The sequence below is a fragment of the Camelus ferus genome, chromosome 10 (assembly GCF_009834535.1).
Source record: "Camelus ferus isolate YT-003-E chromosome 10, BCGSAC_Cfer_1.0, whole genome shotgun sequence".
In the NCBI taxonomy this organism is placed as follows: Eukaryota; Metazoa; Chordata; class Mammalia; order Artiodactyla; family Camelidae; genus Camelus; species Camelus ferus.
In genome coordinates, this window is record NC_045705.1 from 61739360 (window position 1) to 61757858 (window position 18499).

At 37.2% G+C, this 18499-nt stretch overlaps 1 protein-coding gene across 1 annotated transcript; it reads left to right on the forward strand.

Annotated features, from left to right (window-relative positions):
- The first annotated feature begins 233 nt into the window (after positions 1-233).
- On the forward strand, positions 234-13606 carry AQP11 (aquaporin 11). The gene is made up of 3 exons (XM_006191644.3): positions 234-1180; positions 8712-8828; positions 12098-13606. The coding sequence occupies exons 1-3, from the start codon at positions 562-564 to the stop codon at positions 12175-12177; spliced, it is 816 nt and encodes a 271-aa protein (XP_006191706.1). The 5' UTR covers positions 234-561; the 3' UTR covers positions 12178-13606.
- The last annotated feature ends 4893 nt before the right edge of the window (positions 13607-18499 follow it).

Consider the following 18499-nt stretch of genomic DNA (forward strand, 5'->3'; position numbering starts at 1 on the left):
ACAGTTCTAGGAGCGGGGAGGGACAGCCCTCAAAGTTCTTGCTTCAAAGCACCTGTCAAAGCGCAGCTGGGCGCGCGCCTTCCCGCTTTGCGCTAGGGGAACTTGCGCCCCACCACGCCGGAGGTCCCGGGATCCCAAGTCAAGCCTCTCGCAAAGGCGCACGGGCCGCCGAGCGCATGCGCAATGGCATCCGGGCGCGCAGCGTCCCTCCATTCCCTGCCCTACCCGGGCCTGCTTCCAGTCCGAGGGAAGCGGCGAGGGTGTGTGCCTCCCTGCCCGGTTCCGGCTGACCGTTGGCCCCTCAGCCGGCGCCCTCACAGAGCTTTCCTAGCCGTCCCTCGCCTCCCCTCCTCCGCGACTCTGGTAACACCACCATAGCGCCGAGCCGGGGAGGAGGGGAGGAGCCTTTCAGCGTGACGTCCCCGGGGCCTCAGGCTAGTCTGGACTCGGCCCGCCCCGAGGGGCGTGAGGAAGGGGCGGGGCTGCGGACTTCGGACTCTAGCCCGTACGCCTCCTCCTGCCGAGACAGAGCAGGCAGCCTAGTCTAGCGGTGAGCGAGCCATGACAGCGCTATGGGGGCCCTGGCCCGAGATGCAGGACACCTGCACCTCGCTGGGGCTGATGCTGTTGATCGTGCTGTTCGTGGGACTGGCCCGCGTGGTCACCCGGCAGCAACTGAACAGGCCCACGGTCCACGCCTTCATCTTGGAGTTTCTGGCCACCTTCCAGCTCTGCTTCTGCACCCATGAGCTGCAACTGCTGAGCGAGCAGGAACCCCTGCACCCCACCTGGCCGCTGACGCTAATCTACTTCTTCTCGTTGGTGCATGGACTGACTCTGGTGGGCACCTCCAGCAACCCGTGCGGCGTGATGATGCAGATGATGCTGGGGGGAATGTCCGCCGAGACCGGCGCGCTGAGGCTGTTGGCTCAGGTGATCGGTGCCCTGTGCAGCAGGCACTGCATAAGCGCCCTGTGGAACCTGGGGCTGACCAAGTATCACGTCAGTGAGAGGAGCTTCGCTTGTAGGAATCCCATCCAAGTCGACCTGCCCAAAGCGGTAGTCATAGAGGCCGTCTGCTCCTTTATCTTCCACAGCGCTTTGGTGCACTTCCAGGAGGTCCGAACCAAGCTTCGTATCCACCTGCTGTCAGCACTCATCACCTTTTTGGTCTATGCAGGTTTGTTATTCCCACAAAACACTTGGCACGTCCGGAGCCTCTATGACTTGAGGCTCTAAGTTCTTTGCCAAGATACATTTCAACGTACCCCCCTACGCCTGTGTGATGTCAGTATTGCTATCTCCATTGTTCTAATTGTTTCGCAGCCCGTTCTTTATCGATAGGGTAGAAATACAGATCCTCCATTCAGTGTTTTTGAGCCCCTAGAAAAAGCCACTTCTGTGCTGAAACTGAGATCATGTGAGATACTGTCAAAGTTTCAGATATCCTACAAAGGGATTGTTTTAATGGTGGAGAGGAAAGATAACATCGGTTACTTCCTGCCAACTTGGTATAGATCCTTTCTGACACCCTCACTGAAAAATGATCCTGGGTTTTAAAAGTTCTTTCCAATTAAAAGAAAAAAAAGCGCCTTCCAGTTTAAAGCACAAGCTACTTGATTGGTTTAGTAGGAAGAGTGGGCAGTAGAATTTCTATGTTCTATTTCTTAGTTCTTCTTCTACGAAATTACTTAAAATCATTTATTTCCTTAGTAATCCATGTTGAGTTATAAATGAACTTTTATGGCCTATCAAGAAAGATGTGTTTTGAAATTAAAACTTGCTTGAAATTAAAGATGCTTTTTAAAAACAAATAACTCTTGAGAAATCTGTTGATTTCTTATAAATATTTTGTTTACCTAGACAGACCTTCAGATGCAGTAATCTGGATATTCTAATGAGACAAGGAAATCCAAAAAACAAAAGTTTAATTATGAGATGTGTCATTTTAAATGACTATAACAAAATATTTTCATTGGGACTGAATCTGAATTATAAAATGTTTTGGAAATAGGAATATAATAAAAGTAAATTGGTACTAAGAGTCTATCTTCTGCCCACTGAAAGTGAAACTATAAGTAGAAGCAAACCTTAAGACAAGGACTTGTAAAACATATGCTTAACTTCCTAGGTAAAAATGAAAGAGTATCCAATCCATTTTCCCTTCTTTAGATCTAGTACCTTTCTTCTTGTAGATGCAGATGGAAATAAATTGTATAGGAGAGAAGGAAGGATATGCATATTTGAGGGGTTGGTGAATAGTTGCTAAGGTTTTGGCTAAAGCAGAAACATCCCCCATATATGAATAGAATCATCCCTAGCAAAAAGTTATGCCACGGTTTAGCTCTGTGCTTATATAATTAAAAGCAGTAAACATTTATAAGATGTTTTAAATTAATGTTATACACAGTTCCTTCTCCCTCTCTTGATTCTAAAGTTGGTATTCTTCCTGCTTTTGTACTTTAATAATGCATTTGTGATTTCATAAATACTACTGTATATAATATTAACCAATACCTATTTTATAAGTGACAAAGATTTTGAGAGAAGAGAAACAAGATAACATTTGAAGTTATACATAAATATAGGGAGAGTTATTGGGAAAAAAAACCATACAATAATCAATTTAAGGTATCCAAAAACACTGCTCTTTTTCTTCCCCTCACATTATAGACACTGACATTGCTGAAATGAGGGTATTAATCGATGGGGGAGGAGAAGAGAGTGGAGGGATCACTAGAGCAGTGATTCTCAACATTTTCTCTGCACTACAATCACCTGGGGAGCATTTTAAACATACCCATATCTGGGCGCAGAGATTAAGATTTAATTCCTGTGGGAAGGGGCCTAGGCAATGATATATTTTAAAGTTTTCCAGGTGATCCCAATATGAAACCAGGACTGTGAACCACTGCTCCAGTCTAGACTTTGCTGGCCAGTTCAGTAGCCACTCTTCGCATGTGGTTATTTGGTTATAAATCAGCTAACATTAAATACTCAGTTCCTCAGTCACTGTAGCCACATTTCAAGTACTCAGTAGCCAACTGTGGCTAGTGGGTCCAGTAATGGACAGCACTGGAGACTGTTTGCAGGGACAGGACCTAACAGACAATTGTCAATTACTAGTGTTACAGAAATTGATAATCTTTTATGATCTTCCTTTTCTGCCACTGTAAGGGAGATAAGAATATTCATTGGGCAACATGCCACGCATGCAGGGAATTTATATGAGTTATCTTAGTTAATCCTTACAACAACCCACTGATGAATACATTATTCCCACTTTTAGTGAAGTAAGCGGGCTCAGGAAAGTGAAATGACTTGTCCAAGGTCACACAGCTAGAATCCGCTGGAACCATGGTTCAAACTGACACTAAAGCTCATGCTTATTTCATTATCAGCATTTCTAGAGCATGCTTCTCAAAAGTAACAAAACTATATACAATTGAGTACTGTTCAGCAATTAAAAGGAAGTTCTGATACATGCTATGTCACGGATGAACCTTAAAAATATGTGAAGCAAAATAAGCCAAACTCAAAGGGACAAATGTTACAGGACTCCACCTATATGAAGTATCCAGAATAGGCATATTCATAGAGTCAGAAAGTAGAATAGAGGTTATCATGGACTGGGTGGCAGGGAGGAATAGGGACTTATTGTTTAATAGATACAGAGATTCTGTTTGACGTTTTAGAATAGTGGTGACAGTTGAACATTATGAATATAACTAAAGCCACTGAATATACACTTTAAAATGGTTAAAATGGCATATTTTATGTTATATGTATATATATATATATATATATATATATATATATATATATATATTTACCATAATTTTTTAAAATTCTAAGTTTTAAAAGGATTCTTTTGCCAAATAAATTTGGCAAACACTGGATTAAACAGATTTTCTAATTTAAGACTTCTTGGAGCCTTTACTGTTCTACTGTTTATTATAAAACTCCAAGAGAAGGATGTGGAACACAGTTTTTCGAACTTATAGAATCTCTTTGTCTAGGAGTGTGTAGCAGAAGAGAACATACTTCGGGAAGTGCTGCACTAAGCCATGTCACTCCCCATTATTTTTTATGGATATAAGTCATAAATTTAGAACAGAGTTTTCTAAAATAGAATGAAGTTTTGGGACTAGTTGAGTTTGTGTCTTATCAGGCAGAGGTGAGGATTTGTAGGAAGGAGGTAAGAAAGGCAGGGGAAGTCAGGAAGCTAAGTCAGGCATTGTTACAAATTACTTTGATGTGTCCTTTTTTTCAACTTCGAAGATACTATTAGTACTGGTTGGGAAAAGCTGCATGCCTGGATATTTCTTTAATCACTTGCACTTTGAGGACACCCAGAAGTCACTAATATAGGTCACATCAAAGTAACTGATTTTGTGTTTTAAGATTACAGGACATAACTGTCCAGCAGTGTAGCCATGGGTTCCTTGGATAGCCAGTGATCAAGTGTACTTATTGATTTAGTACCCTGCACTTTGATGTGCAGATGGAGGCCACTGATGTCATTACCACTTATCATGTATTTATTGGCTTCCCAAATAAAGTGGAAAAAAAAAAAGCTTTGTGATTTATTAACGTATTAAAGATATAAAACTATTAATGCAAATTTCAAGCAAATCTTCCTTAATTTAGGTTTTGGGAGAATTTGGTTCAATGAGCAGGACAAAGAACTGCATTCATTTTTTAATTAATTAGATATTGAGGGGGAAATCTGTTATTTTACACATCTAAGTAGATTGTTTTTATTACTATACCCTGTTCATTTACTTTTTATTATTTTTAATTATATACTTGTTTAGTAAAGGAATGCCTGGTCTTCCTTCACCAGACAGTAAGCTTTATAAGTATACAGACTAAAATTGTTCTACTCATTATAATGTTTAACCAGGATTTAGCATGGTGTCACCTGTTAACAGTAAACACTCAGTATTTTTAGAATGAGTGAATAATTAGCAAATACCTATTCACTTAAAAAATCACACATAAAGAAATAATACATATCTGGGTATTCATATTTTATGTCTAAGAGCTTTCAAAATAAGTCTAATAAATTGAAGTAACTGTATTTTTACTTCATTTCATTACTCCATTCAGGAGTTTCTGATTTACTTCTAAGTCACAAAGAATTTGGGTAAGATTACTTGTCAAAGGAGAAGGGAACTAAGCCCTTTATGTATGTTCACATTTTTTTTGTTTTTGTTTTTGTTTTGTTTTGTTTTATCATGCCAGTATAATACAGTGGTTAAGAACACAGGCTTGGAGTTGAATGGTACCCTTAGGAGAGATAATTTAGGCCTCAGTTTCCTCATCTTTAAAATGGAGAATAATACTACCCATTTCTTCAAGCTATTATGAAGAATAATGTATTCCAAGTTCTTAGCATAGTACCTGGCACAAATATTCTGGTCACTGGAAAGGCCTAGCTTCCACTATAAATTAGTTAATTGACATTCTAGCTTTTACAGGAGTCTTACATGATTTTAACTAGTGTCATTCTATCAAGAGAATTTGATTCCCTTTAAGAGTATTGAGAAACATTAGCACATAGAATTGCCAGATTTGAGATTCACTCTTTGACTATGGTAATTTCATCAAGTTCACACTGTCCTCTAAGACTCTTGGCAACCAGACAGCTGGATATCCCTGTTGGTACCTCTTCTTTAACATGTTATTATGTCTTCTCCACTCCAGATATCAGTAAATAGTAATTTATGTTTCAAAGCAACTTTCTATTATTCTGTGCCTGATTGATGATTCTTACTTTTTAAATCATTCATATTTAATTACACAATGCATAAATGTGGTTTGTTTTTTAAATTGAAACACTACCAGTGAAACTAAAAGTACCTTTCGACTGCCATCCTCCATGCCTGTCCCCTCTCCTTCCCTGCCTTCTCTTCCCACCAGGGTAGTCCTCTCTGCGTGCATGTGTGTGTCCTTGCAAACTCTTTTTATGTGCATTTATTATACATATAGATAGGCCCATATAGAAGCTACTATTTTATATGTGTTCATGTTAGCATGAAAGGTATTATACCATTCTTTCTGCAGTTTGCTTTTTTTAGTGGTGGTGGTTCAGTGATATATTTTGGAGATCTACCTGTGTTTTAGCAGAGATTTCTCATTATTCTAATACTGAACAGTATTCCAAATTAATAATAAACTTTTTTCTTTATGAGTAGATATTTCTTATGAGTAGACATTTAAGTTCTTCCCAGTTCACTGTTACTATAGATAAACAACCTGTGTGTGTCTACTAGTATACAAGTACCAGTAGTTCTTCAGGACAGTAGTTTTCAACAGGGGACAGTTTTGCCCCCCAGGGGATGTTTGACAATGTCTGGAGACTTTTTTGGTTGTTATATGGGGGGAGATGGTTGTGAACTGGCAACTAGTAGGTAAAGGCTAGAGATGCTGCTGAAAACAACACCCAACAAAGAATTACCCAGTCTAAAACATCAAAGCCAATGCCCCATGTTTTGGGCCTTTGTTGACACAGAACTCGTTCCTGATACAGATTTCTGTATCAGTTAACTCTTACTTAAAATAACACTAATTTATCATTTTTCATGATCCTGTGGGTTAGATAGGAAACTCCTCTGAGATTATATAGCTGGACAGTTGGTAGGTCTGGAAGAGCGAAGGTAACCTCACTCATGTGTCCAGCAGTTTGTACCAACAGCCATCTAAGATGCCTCTCATCCTCCAGCAGCCTAGACCAGCCCACTTACATAGTCAGGACATTGTTTCAAGAGAGCAAAATTGGAAGCCAGTGATGGCTTTATTAAGTCCTGAACCTAGAATTCACTGTGTCACTCCTCACATTCAGAATTCACATAGCATCACTTCTGCTGCATTCTGTTTATCAATGCAAGTTGCAAAGCCAACCCATATTCAAGACAGGGGAACAGACCTTACCTCTTGGTAGGAAGACAGCTTCCATCAAATCACACGGAGCAGAATTGGTGATGGGAGGATTAGAAGGTAAAGAGGGTGAAGTAGTTGAGTTCTAGAATGGTGTAAAACTGACTTAGCGTTCTTAGGCCTAATGGAAATACCAAAGACCTAATGAGAATACTGAAGCAAATTAATTATGAGTGTAATGGCTTAGTCTATTTTTATTCATAAATGTCTAAAAAAACCCTCACAGGTCACTTATTATCATAGTGTGTATTAAATTATATTTTATTGTAAAGATCTGTATGAGTCCTACCTCTTGTCCATGGTATCTAGTATCTCAATATCTAGAACTCAATAATTTTTTTGTGGAATTGAGCTGAAATGACCACATGCCAACCAATTTTGTTGGCTCTTGGCAGTTGCAAGTTTAACATGCCAGGATTTGACTCGTCACGAGTGGTTCTAAAGGTCCATGATGTGATGTCATTTATAAGTGCTAAGGCATGAATATGAATCATGCTGAGAGGCTGGTATGCCAGAAAAGACTCTTAGCCATAGAGTGAACTCAGCTCATGGCTCAGCATCTTCATCTCAAAACAGATCCAGTGTCTGCAGTTTATCATGTGTGAAATGTCATTAGTGAAGTCTTATGAAAGGGTCACTTAATTTCCAGTTTTACTTCACTGCATTTTATGAAGACAATTTACATGCTGTAGTGGCATATGTCCATATAAAATTGTGAAGATCTCCAGATCTATCTCTGTGGCTAAGTCAGAGGCAGATGTGTGTGCCCAAGCTTCCATATGTAAGAACCACCAGAAACGCCTCTCTCAGGAGTACTCTCAGGGTGTGTTCTCAAAAGCTGAGCCACGGCTCTGGTGAGTACCACTGGATAGGCAGTCCAGCCTCCTTTGCCTTTCCTTACTTGCTGTGTAGCCACAACTGTAAATTCCTGGGCCCCATCTCAGAGATATCCTGGGTGCACGGCTGGACCATAAATCCCACGTAGTAGTCAACTAATCAAAATTTGTGCTTATCTATCTTGACTACTGAGTCACGTCTTTTATTATTATATTAAAACAATTTATAACCACTCTATTGAGATAAAATTCACATACCATTCACAGTCACTTCTTCAGGGCTCTGTTGACAAGTAAAAATGGAGTCCACGATCATGCTTTGGTCCATTTTACTTTTTGTTTTCAACACAAAAGGTTGCTTCTGCCCAAGAGGATCCTAGGGTATTGTGTCCATTTTAATTGTATTTTCATTTTATTTTTATTATTATTCATTCATTTAAATTGATGAATGTTAAGAAAGGCAGCCAAATCTCCGTATAAAACTGTAGGATCAGGTTAACTTTCAATGTGCATTTTAGAATATACTATAGGAAAAGCATTGTATTAAAACTCTTAATGTCCTTTGTCCTTCCCACCCCTTATTTCTACACCTGGCATATTATAATCTATAATCTATTTTTATACTCTTTAATATGCCAGGTGATTCTGGAAAGAAAGGTTATGGAATAAGGATACTTAAATATCTAAAACAAAATAGTCACATTTAGTATTTCCAGTTACAAGAAAATGTTAAGATACACGGTTTGGTATCATTCTTTTTTAAATATTTTATTTATTTATTGTATTATTTTATTATTTTTGGGGGGGATTGCTTATTCCTTTTTAATGGAGGTACTAGGGATTGAACCCAGGACCTCCTGCATGCTAAGAATGTGTTCTACCACTTGAGCTATACCCTCCCGCTGGTATCATTCTGCTTAAAATATATTACAGGAGGAAGTCTAACAGGAGCTGTATTTAATCCAGCTTTGGCACTTTCACTACATTTCAAGTGCTTTGATGAAGACTTCCTTCAATTTTTTATTGTATATTGGCTGGCTCCTTCTTTAGGTAAGCATATTTTTATTTAATATGATTTAAAGATTAGAATATTTTAAAATATAATGTGGTATGTCACTGTAACATATCAATTTCCAAAGTCAGAGTACGAACAAAAAAGAAAATGAAAAAGCTGTGAAATGTTAATGCCTGAAATAACATTTTACTTTGTGCAGTATCCTTTAAAACTGCTTTTATCCTCAAAGAAACAAGATTATCTAGTTAAGGATAGTCAGTTTGAGGTATGATATCATTTTAACAAGCCCTCAGATACAAGGGCAAAAAAGTGAAGAGTGATTACTTCCATTAAAAAATAATCTTTTTTTTTTGCTAAAGGAATTTGATTTTACAAGTTTGTGTGTTCCAGATAAAATACTATTTAGTTCATTTGACTCATTTTGCAGAAAGGCATCTCATGAAACAATGTAGAACTATAATAATGTAGTTTTAAATTTTTCCATAAATTGCATTCCTGTTATTTCTATCTGGGTCAGCTACATAAAACTCCTCTTTTCATATAGGTCAAACACCACAAAAGTATAAAATAACTATAGTCATGATATTCATTTCTTTATATAAGTTATCAGGGTTTGTTTAGTCATATGTCAAGCCTGAATATAATTCATAAGTATAAATGGATGAGGATGGCTGGCCTTCTATTAGTGCATCCTTTTTATCCAGTTAGCCATTTTGTTTCTTATTGCTCATTTCTGTCAAAAAAAAAAGGGGGGGAGGGCGGGGGCAGAACATACAGAAGGGAATATTGGCATAACAGGTTTCAATAGCCATCACACTTTACTCCTCCCATTTCATCCTGTATCTCACATTTAGTGTCTGTTATGCTCAGTAATATCTATAGGCCTAAACATGAAGATTATCAGAGAAAACCTGTATTTTTAAAATGCTAATAATGGAAGCTTTTTTTCAGTTCTATAGATTACTAGTGTTTCCCAATAACTTTAAAGATAAATTTTCTCTATTCTTGATTTTTAAGAAGTTAAAAAGATTGCTGAAGTCCGTGAAGAAGTTAAAAAGGTCACTAATTAGACAGGTCTACTGAGAATTTTTACATAGACACTTCTCTTAATATGTCTTATTTGAAATGAACACATATTATTAACATTACACATTTTTTAATGTGCTCCAACTATAATTTTAAAAGTAGGCCCATGATACTAAGGAATTATGTCATTCATTACTTGAAAGAACACTAAAACGTAAGCCTTTCCAAAATAATTTTAAAAGAAAAAAAATCAGAAGTAATTGACATTCTCTGTAAAAGGACCATGATTTTTTTTAAAAACACTCGATAACTTCTTCCTAGAAGAACATATTGGAAAAAAGTCTCATAACAGATAAAGAAGGAACAATCATTTCTGCCCCTTTAGGAAATGTTAGTGCAGTGCAAACAGGATGGCAACAGTACTTGTTGCCATTACCAAAACATTTAAAATAACCACTTACTCAAAAAACAATCCAACACCCCAACAACAACAAAAATATACTTTTATTTCTTTGCTTCCTATTCAAGGGATCTTTTAAAAATGGAACTGGGATCAAATTTTTTTGTGATTATGTGTGGCTCTAGTTAGCTTGTTGAAAATACGCACGCAAAAATTCTTTCTCTGTTGGTTTAAGAATCTCCTAGTTTTTTCTAAATAGACCCAAAGAAAATTTCTCTTGTAGGTTTTCATTTAAAGAGGCATGTCCCTATACTTCTTTAAGAGGTTTATGAATGAGAAGCAATACAGGAATGTTTCAACAGATGTGGATAGAAGACGTGACTAAATGGCAGCTTTTAGAATACCGAATTCCAGCTTGCCATTGACTTTTGTCGTAAATTTAAATTACATTCCATTGGGGAAAAATGGCCTGAAATGAAATAAGGTCACTATTAAACCCTAAGAAGGATGGGGAAAATGAATTATATTTTAACAAGAGTCATTCAGAGAGCTAAGGGATGAGGAGTCAAAGCAAAGAAATGTAAAGTAACGTCACAGAGTGAGACCAAGGAGAGTAATCCCAAGATACCCATCTTCCCTCTCTTCTTGACCAAGCAGGGAACAAACTATTTTTAGAAGCCATGCAGAGATAATTATAAATCCTCTAAGGGCCCCTGCCATCTCCCCCAAATTAATAAATGTTAGAAATGTGACTGTAAGAATGTATATAGAATTCTTTGCTTATACATTTCATACAAGGAAAATTAGCAAATTCTATTTGCTTCTATGAAACGGTAACTCTAGTTTTTAGAAAAAGTTTTAAACGTAATGTCTTAGTTTCTAGTTCTGACTTTATAAAGGTCAAATTTTGTGGATTGCTTAACATAGATTGTTTCTGACTTTTCTTTCATCTAAAGCCTTTGGTTACAAAACGACTCATCTTTCAAAAATATGTTAAGCTATCCAAAAGCTCATCAAACCTTATGGTTTCTTCTTGTTAGCCAACAGCAGTAAACTATCAAATGTGCATGTGACAAAAACTCATTCCTAATCTGAGTTTAAACTGATTCAGAGCCTTAGCCTACATACTTTCAGATAATAACTATTGCAGACTTCCCCTTTAAGACAGTGGTTTGAGCCATGTGGTTAAGTCTTCTCTGTCCCTATGTCCCACTGAAAAAATTAACCAGTAGCTACATGATAGATTTGTCTGGTGTGACCTCAAAAATGATTTACCAATATGTGATTTTTCAAATATATTTATTTTAACATTTAAAAATTCAACTGAAATTTTAGATATTTTGCTTAATACAGTTCTCAGAGCTACTAATGGTTGAGATTGCTGGAAAAAATTAGAAAGGAGAAAGTAATCTAACATATTTTTATTTGAGCATTCCAAGTAAAAACTCAAGAGTGCTTTCAGTTGCTTTATTCTCCTGGTACATCCCTGGGGCATGGAGGGATACGGCTGCCATTTTAGAAATGAGCAAGTGGAGACCCAAGGCCAGTTTCTCACCCAGCAAGTCACTAAATGGAGCCAGAACTAGAATTCTAGATCTTTCTATTTTACTTATCCTTTGAGTTCATTGTTTAGATTCAACCGGTTTTCCACATATATACTGCTTTTAAGGATTCATGGTTAAAGAAAAATAATGTGAGAATATTAGATTTTAAAATGTCTTCATGCTTCGTGTAGAACTGATGTAGCGAATTCTTTTAAACATAGCTCTACAAATCTCTAGGTATATAGTTGTATATAACCCAAATTATAACCACCAAGTGGTTATTAACTTCCTTAGAGATTGTTTTGTTCTTATTTTACTGTATTTTGTCTTTCAGGTATATTGTTGATGATTTTGATGTTCAGCTTTTTCCTTCCATGGCTGCATAACAACTATACAATTAATAAAAAGGAGTAATTACTCTAGAAGACTCAGACTAAGTTACAGGACAGTCAAGCTGGATGTGATTAAGATTTCATTACCTCATATTTCAGCATACCGGCTGCACTGGATTCGTCAATGTTATCTTCCTTTGAGGAAGCTGCCTTAGAGTTTCCAGTGCTGGGACTTCAAAAAAAATTTACTGTGAAAACGAGGAATCCTGTGTTTCTGAGTTAAGACTTGTTCTTTTAAGTGTGTATTAAATGCTGCTAGAAAAGACTTACTACACTAAATATAAATCTCAAGTGATAATTGTTAATTTTGATGACAAAGAAACTGAATACAGGGTCAGAAAGAAAGGGAAGGTAATAGTAGGACCAAGAAAGAGTGTGTTATCAAGTGTTAACATCAATGAACAAGATTTTTCACCAGAGTACAACCAGTCATGCTTGCAGAACTGGGGACAGGATACTTTTCAGCCACTACCTCACACACTGATATCATCAGCAGCAGCATCTTTCAATAGGAAAGTTGCTTTTAGAAGTAGATTGTATATCTACTCATACTCAAGGGGTTTCCTAAATTTTAAATATATTCTAATCTATTTTCTCTAAATAGACAATCTCACTAGCTTTAGGCAAGTTGTCATTATTTAATAGAATGTAATAAAACAAAGCACCCATACAAAGTCGAAGTGGAAGCCTTTCACATTCTCATTTTACCGTATCAGCTACCTCATGAAGTAGGTAGGGCATGTATTTTTAATTTCCATTTTACAGATAAGGAAACTAAGGTGTACCTCCCTGCCCAAGGTCAGATACAGCCAAACACCATCTTTAGAATTCTACTTCAGTAAAAAAAATGTTCTCAGTCATCATTAAGACTAAAGGAAAACTGAAGATTTTGAAGAAACACTAAATACTTTATGTTAAAGTCTGTTTAGGAATTAACTAGCTTTTTTTTTTTTTCAGGCTTAAAGAACCTTCAGTTTTTTGTTTTCATTTTTTTAATTGTACAAGGTCTACTTTTCATTAAAAGTTCAGGTCATAAAAAGTTAAGTTTATTTCTTTTCAATTCTAATTAAATAGAAAAGTTGAATTGAAAAAAAAATGGGACAAGATAAGATCTGAGTAATAACTAAGCAACAGATACACTGCCAGGTAATTTAAGTTCTGCCTGGTGATCAGCTTATGGCTAGTCACTCTCTTTACACCTACAGGCTGAGCTAGACTGCTGCAGGCTACCCAGCAAGGCAGCCAGTTTGATGGTCATGACAACTCATGCACTTACAAATACATACCTGTGGTAGTTCCTATTTTTAAAAGCAAAGTTCATAAAATTGCAACAATGGCTAAATGCAGTCTCTGACATGTTTTGTTTGGCCTGCACAGTAATTTTTTTTAAGATAACAAGCTAGTATTGTTAAGTCTTTTTCACACAAAAATCCAGTTTCAGCCTTTCTCAGGGAAAAAAAAAAAATCTAAAGATCTGTCAATACTAGGCCTGAATTCTGCCATGACAACCACACAAAATGACTAGTTCCCTTAAGTGGTCTCTTTGCCACTCCCTATGTCTTCCAGACATGAAGCTGAGTTTCCCTTACTGTTTCACTTCATGGCTGTTTTTCTTACAGGTTTTTTTTTTTTAATTCATGTCTCTGTTATCATGAGACTGTGGTTTAAGAACAATGAGCAGTTGCAGGGAGGGTATAGCATAGTGGTAGAGCGCATGCTTAGCATGCATGAGGTCCTGAGGTTCAATCCCCAGCACCTCCTCTAAAAATAAGTAAACCGAATTACCTCTCCCACAAATAAAATGATTAAATAATACAATAATAAATAAAATATTAGGGGAAAAAGAACAATGAGCAGTGATTTGTGTAAATACTCAGCCCTCAAACTTCACTTGTCAGAATTAGAAGTTGTGACTTCCGATGACGCTGCTTTCCCCGCAGCCCTCTCAAGTGGTAGCTTAGTCTCTACCTCATCTCTTGACACCACTGGGCCTGGAGGTAGAATAGGTTCTTTTCCTCATCTGTTCTCCACTCCCTCCATTAAAAACGTCATCAGACCATGCCTGGGCACTTCTTACTGCAGTTATCCACCGTGCAGTCCCCTCAATTCCCTCCTGATCCTTTAGGAACTTCATTCCTGTCTCAATCTCACTCTCTACAATACTATACCAGTTATATTTGTTAGTGATTTCAAAACTTAGAGATGATCCTTCCAGTGTCCTGGTCTCCCAGTTCATTGGCTAAACTTGAAAGGCTCTTCAATAACTTTCCTTCTCTTCTGCCTCAGCTACAACTTGGGACATAACCTTGAGCTTGTCATTACCAGTAACTCAAACTCTTCTCTAATCTCAAACACCCATTCCCCAACCACTAACTCCTCTCTCTAGCTCACTCACTCAGTATCCCATCTCCAATGATCATTTGAACCGCCAGAGGGAACTTCTGTCCATTGATACCAACATCTTTTCACATCCGTCTCCCCTTTCACTTACTCTTTTCTCGTTAAGCAGCTTAAATTACACTCTTACAACTCCCTTGTTCCTCTATCTCATCACACTCACATGGCTTAACCACAATTTGAGTAAATCCAAATGTCTACTTATTCCATGCCTGCACCCAAACGTGAAACAGAAGAAAAATTGGAGACAGCAGGACAGTTCTTTCAAAGATGTTGCTGTAAACAAAGAAAATATGGGTGGTAGCTGAAGGGGGAAATTGGGTTAAGAAAGATTTTTTGTTTAAGGTGGGAAAGATACTGGCATGTTTATATGCTGAAAGGAACGATGTAGTAGAGAAAATGATGTAGGAGAGGAAGAGATTTCCCAGGTCTGTATATTTTTAATAGGTTATTGAAGATAGAATTAAGTGCACAACTGAAGAGATTGGCCTTAGCTAGAAGCACAGACAGAGCATTCACAGTAACAGGAGAAAAGGTAAGAATACATGTGCACAAGAAGAGTTAGGTAAGCAGATGTGATGTTGGGAGACTAAAGACGTTTTCAATTTTCCTCTTCCCATTTTTCTCTTGAAGTATTCTAGTCAGGCCTCAACTCCACCATTCCACTGAAATTCTTGCCAAAGCATCAGTGACTTTCATGTTGTCAAATCAAGTTCTCATACTTCTTACCTATTAACAGCATTTGATATAATTTATTGCTTCCTCCTCCTGAATCACTTCACTTCCAGAAAATCATTGCCTTCTTATTAGTTCTTCCTCCTTTCCACAAATTAAATGATAGCTTCCCAGGAGTCAGTACTCTGAGCTTCCTATTTCTTACTCTCTTGGCAATTTTATCCATTCTTGTGGCTTTATAGCGACTATAACCTAGTAACTGCCAAATTTATACCTCCACCTTGTACAACTGTCCTGAACTCCAGACTCATATCCATCTGTATATTTAACATCTATATTTGATTGTTTAATACAGAACTCTAGTTGATATATGCAGCCCTAGTTAATTCAAATCGCATGGTTTATCCATTCTATTCATGGCATTTGTAGTTATTCACTATTAAATCAATGCTCTGATAAAATTCTTGTGCATGTCTTCTTGTATGCATGTGTTTTTCTAGGGAGTAGGTGTTTATACTTCTCATTATGGCCTAACAGCATAAAATAAATATTTGTGGGTCCTGATGGGAAACGTACTTATTGTGGGTATAATGGAATGTATGAAAGCTACTGTGACAGAGAAACACATGCATGCACATAAGACATGCATAAGAACATCTGCAGCAGCATGGCTTCAATAATGAGTAGCTGGAACCTTAAATGCCCAGGAAGAGAATGGATGAACTGTGCTATAAAGCTGCCCGTATCAACTTGGGTAAAACTTTTAAAGTGCTAAGCTGAAAAGCAGCAGAAGGATTTAAGAAATAAAAGTTAAAAAATAAGAACCCAGTACTATGTTTACAGGATACATACATATGTAGCAAAAAAAAAAAAAAAAAAAAAAACCCACATACACAGTTACGATAAATACCAAAATTTGGGACAGTGGTTACCTCTGAAGAGGAGGAAAGGGACTGGGATCTGGGATCTACAAAGGGAACCTCAAATGTATTTGTACAATTTTATTTCTTAGTTGCATGTGAATATATGGGTACGTGTTACATTAGTCTTTTTTTTAAATTGAAGTATAGCTGAGTTACAATATATTATTTTCAGGTATACAGTATAGTGATTCAGTATTTCTGCAGATTATTCTCTATTATACGTTATTACAAGATAATGGCTATAATTCCCTGTGCTATACAGTATATCCTTGTTGCTTATCTACTTTATACATAGTAGTTTGTATCTGTTAATCTCATACCCCTAATTCGTCTCTCTCCTCTTCCCACACCACTTTGGTAACCACACATCAATCAATCAATCTGTATTTTTTTTTCTATTTTGCGCATACATTCATTTGTATTATATCTTAGATTCCACATATAAGCGATATACAGTATGTGTCTTCCTCTGACTTCACTAAGCATAGTATACTCTAGGTTACATTAGTCTTTTTAATATGTCAAAAATATTGCAGAACACAAATTATTTATAAAATTAGGTAGCAGTAATCAACTTTTCCTGTACCTGCAGAGTTCTGCATTTAAACAATGAATGATAATTAGAAATTAAACTCTAAACTATAGTATACAGCCCAGATCACTATTCCTCAGGTAAAACAAAATGACCACACAGCGGATGTGTTAGTTTTCTAGTTACCTCCATAACAAAGTACCATAATCTAGGTGGTTTAGAATAACAGAAATTTATTCTCTTACAGTTCTGGAGGCCAGAAGTCCAAGATCAAAGTATCAGCCAGGCCATGATCCCTCTAAAGGCACTAGGAAAGGGTATGCTCGGGACCTCTCTCCTAGCTCTGGTAGCCTCAGGAGTTCCTCTAATTGTATATACATCATTACAGTCCTCCATCTTCACATGGCTTTCCCTCTGCCCATGTCTGTCTCTGTGTCCAGATTCTCCCTTCTGATAAGGACACCAGTAATATTGGATTAGGGCCCATCCTGATGACTTCATCTTAACTTGATTACCTCTGTAAAGACCATATTTTCAAATAAGGTCACATTCTGAGATGCTGGGGGTCAGGACCTCAACATTATGTATTTGGTGGGGACACAATTCAACCCATTAACAGGGGAAAAACTCAAGTCTCCCTCCTATCCTCATCCCCTACTTCTCTCAAAACAACTTTCTTATGTATCATGTGTAGGCACATGATAAACATAATCCCCACCGTAACCTCCAGCCCCTTTTCTCCTATATAAATATCTACATCTTGGTTTTTTTTTTCATTTAATGTATCTAGGTGCTTAATTCAGTATTGGTATGTAAGGTTCTTCTCAGTTCTTTTGAAGCAGATACAGTTTTCCACTGCACAGGCATACTGTAAATAATTGACACAGGCTTAATTATAAACCTAAGGTTGTTTTAGTCTTTCACAAATAAATTTGCAATTAATATCCTTGAGCTTATGATTTTTCCTAATGTGTAATTTTATAAGATAAATTCCTTTAAGTGAAGTCTCTGGGTCAAAGAACACGTATGTCTTTAATTTTGACAAAGTGTCCCTCAATTTTTACAAAAATCTCTTCTTAATTATATACAACCCCAATTTATTTAAGGTTTCTGTTTGTTTGTTTGTTTGTTTTTAAGATTTGGATTTGCAGCAGACAGCTGTAAATTTTTGCAAGCCAGCATCCAAGCATCCTTTCTATCTGGGGTAATCCACCACTGTGAGAATCTGGGCAGGGGCAGTGCCTTCCCACTACAGAAGCTGAAAGGGTCAGATACTCCTGTCTTCTGGCAACACACACAGTGTCAACCAGGACTCTGTGGTGACTCAAAGACACAGAAGCAATTAAATCAGTCTAACACCCAGAGGAAACACAACATCTTATATAAAACAATTCTACTTCCTAACCTTTTTCTGAGCCTGATTTATTTCAGCTTTCCTGTCCATTTTGTGAACTACCAGAAAGCCTTCTAATATTTTTTTCTTCTTAAATTAGCTACATTTGGATTTATTTATAACCAGAGTTTAGGCCGGTAATTCTAGTCATACTTTTATGAACATAAATTGCTACACTATCTTCATATTTGCATTACATACTGTAAAGGCTTAGACTTCTTTATTTTGGGTAATATACATTTGCTTTTCTTCATAATTCTGTCAGCTATTTAATGCTACTATCGATATGCCTGATCCAACCACCCCTTTCTCCTTTCCCAACCTGTGGTAAATGCCTAGAAACTAGATGCTTAAGCAAATTGGACCTGTTTGTAGAGCAAGAGTAGAGACCTGCAGTGAAGGCCTGAAGGTGTTATGAGAAAAA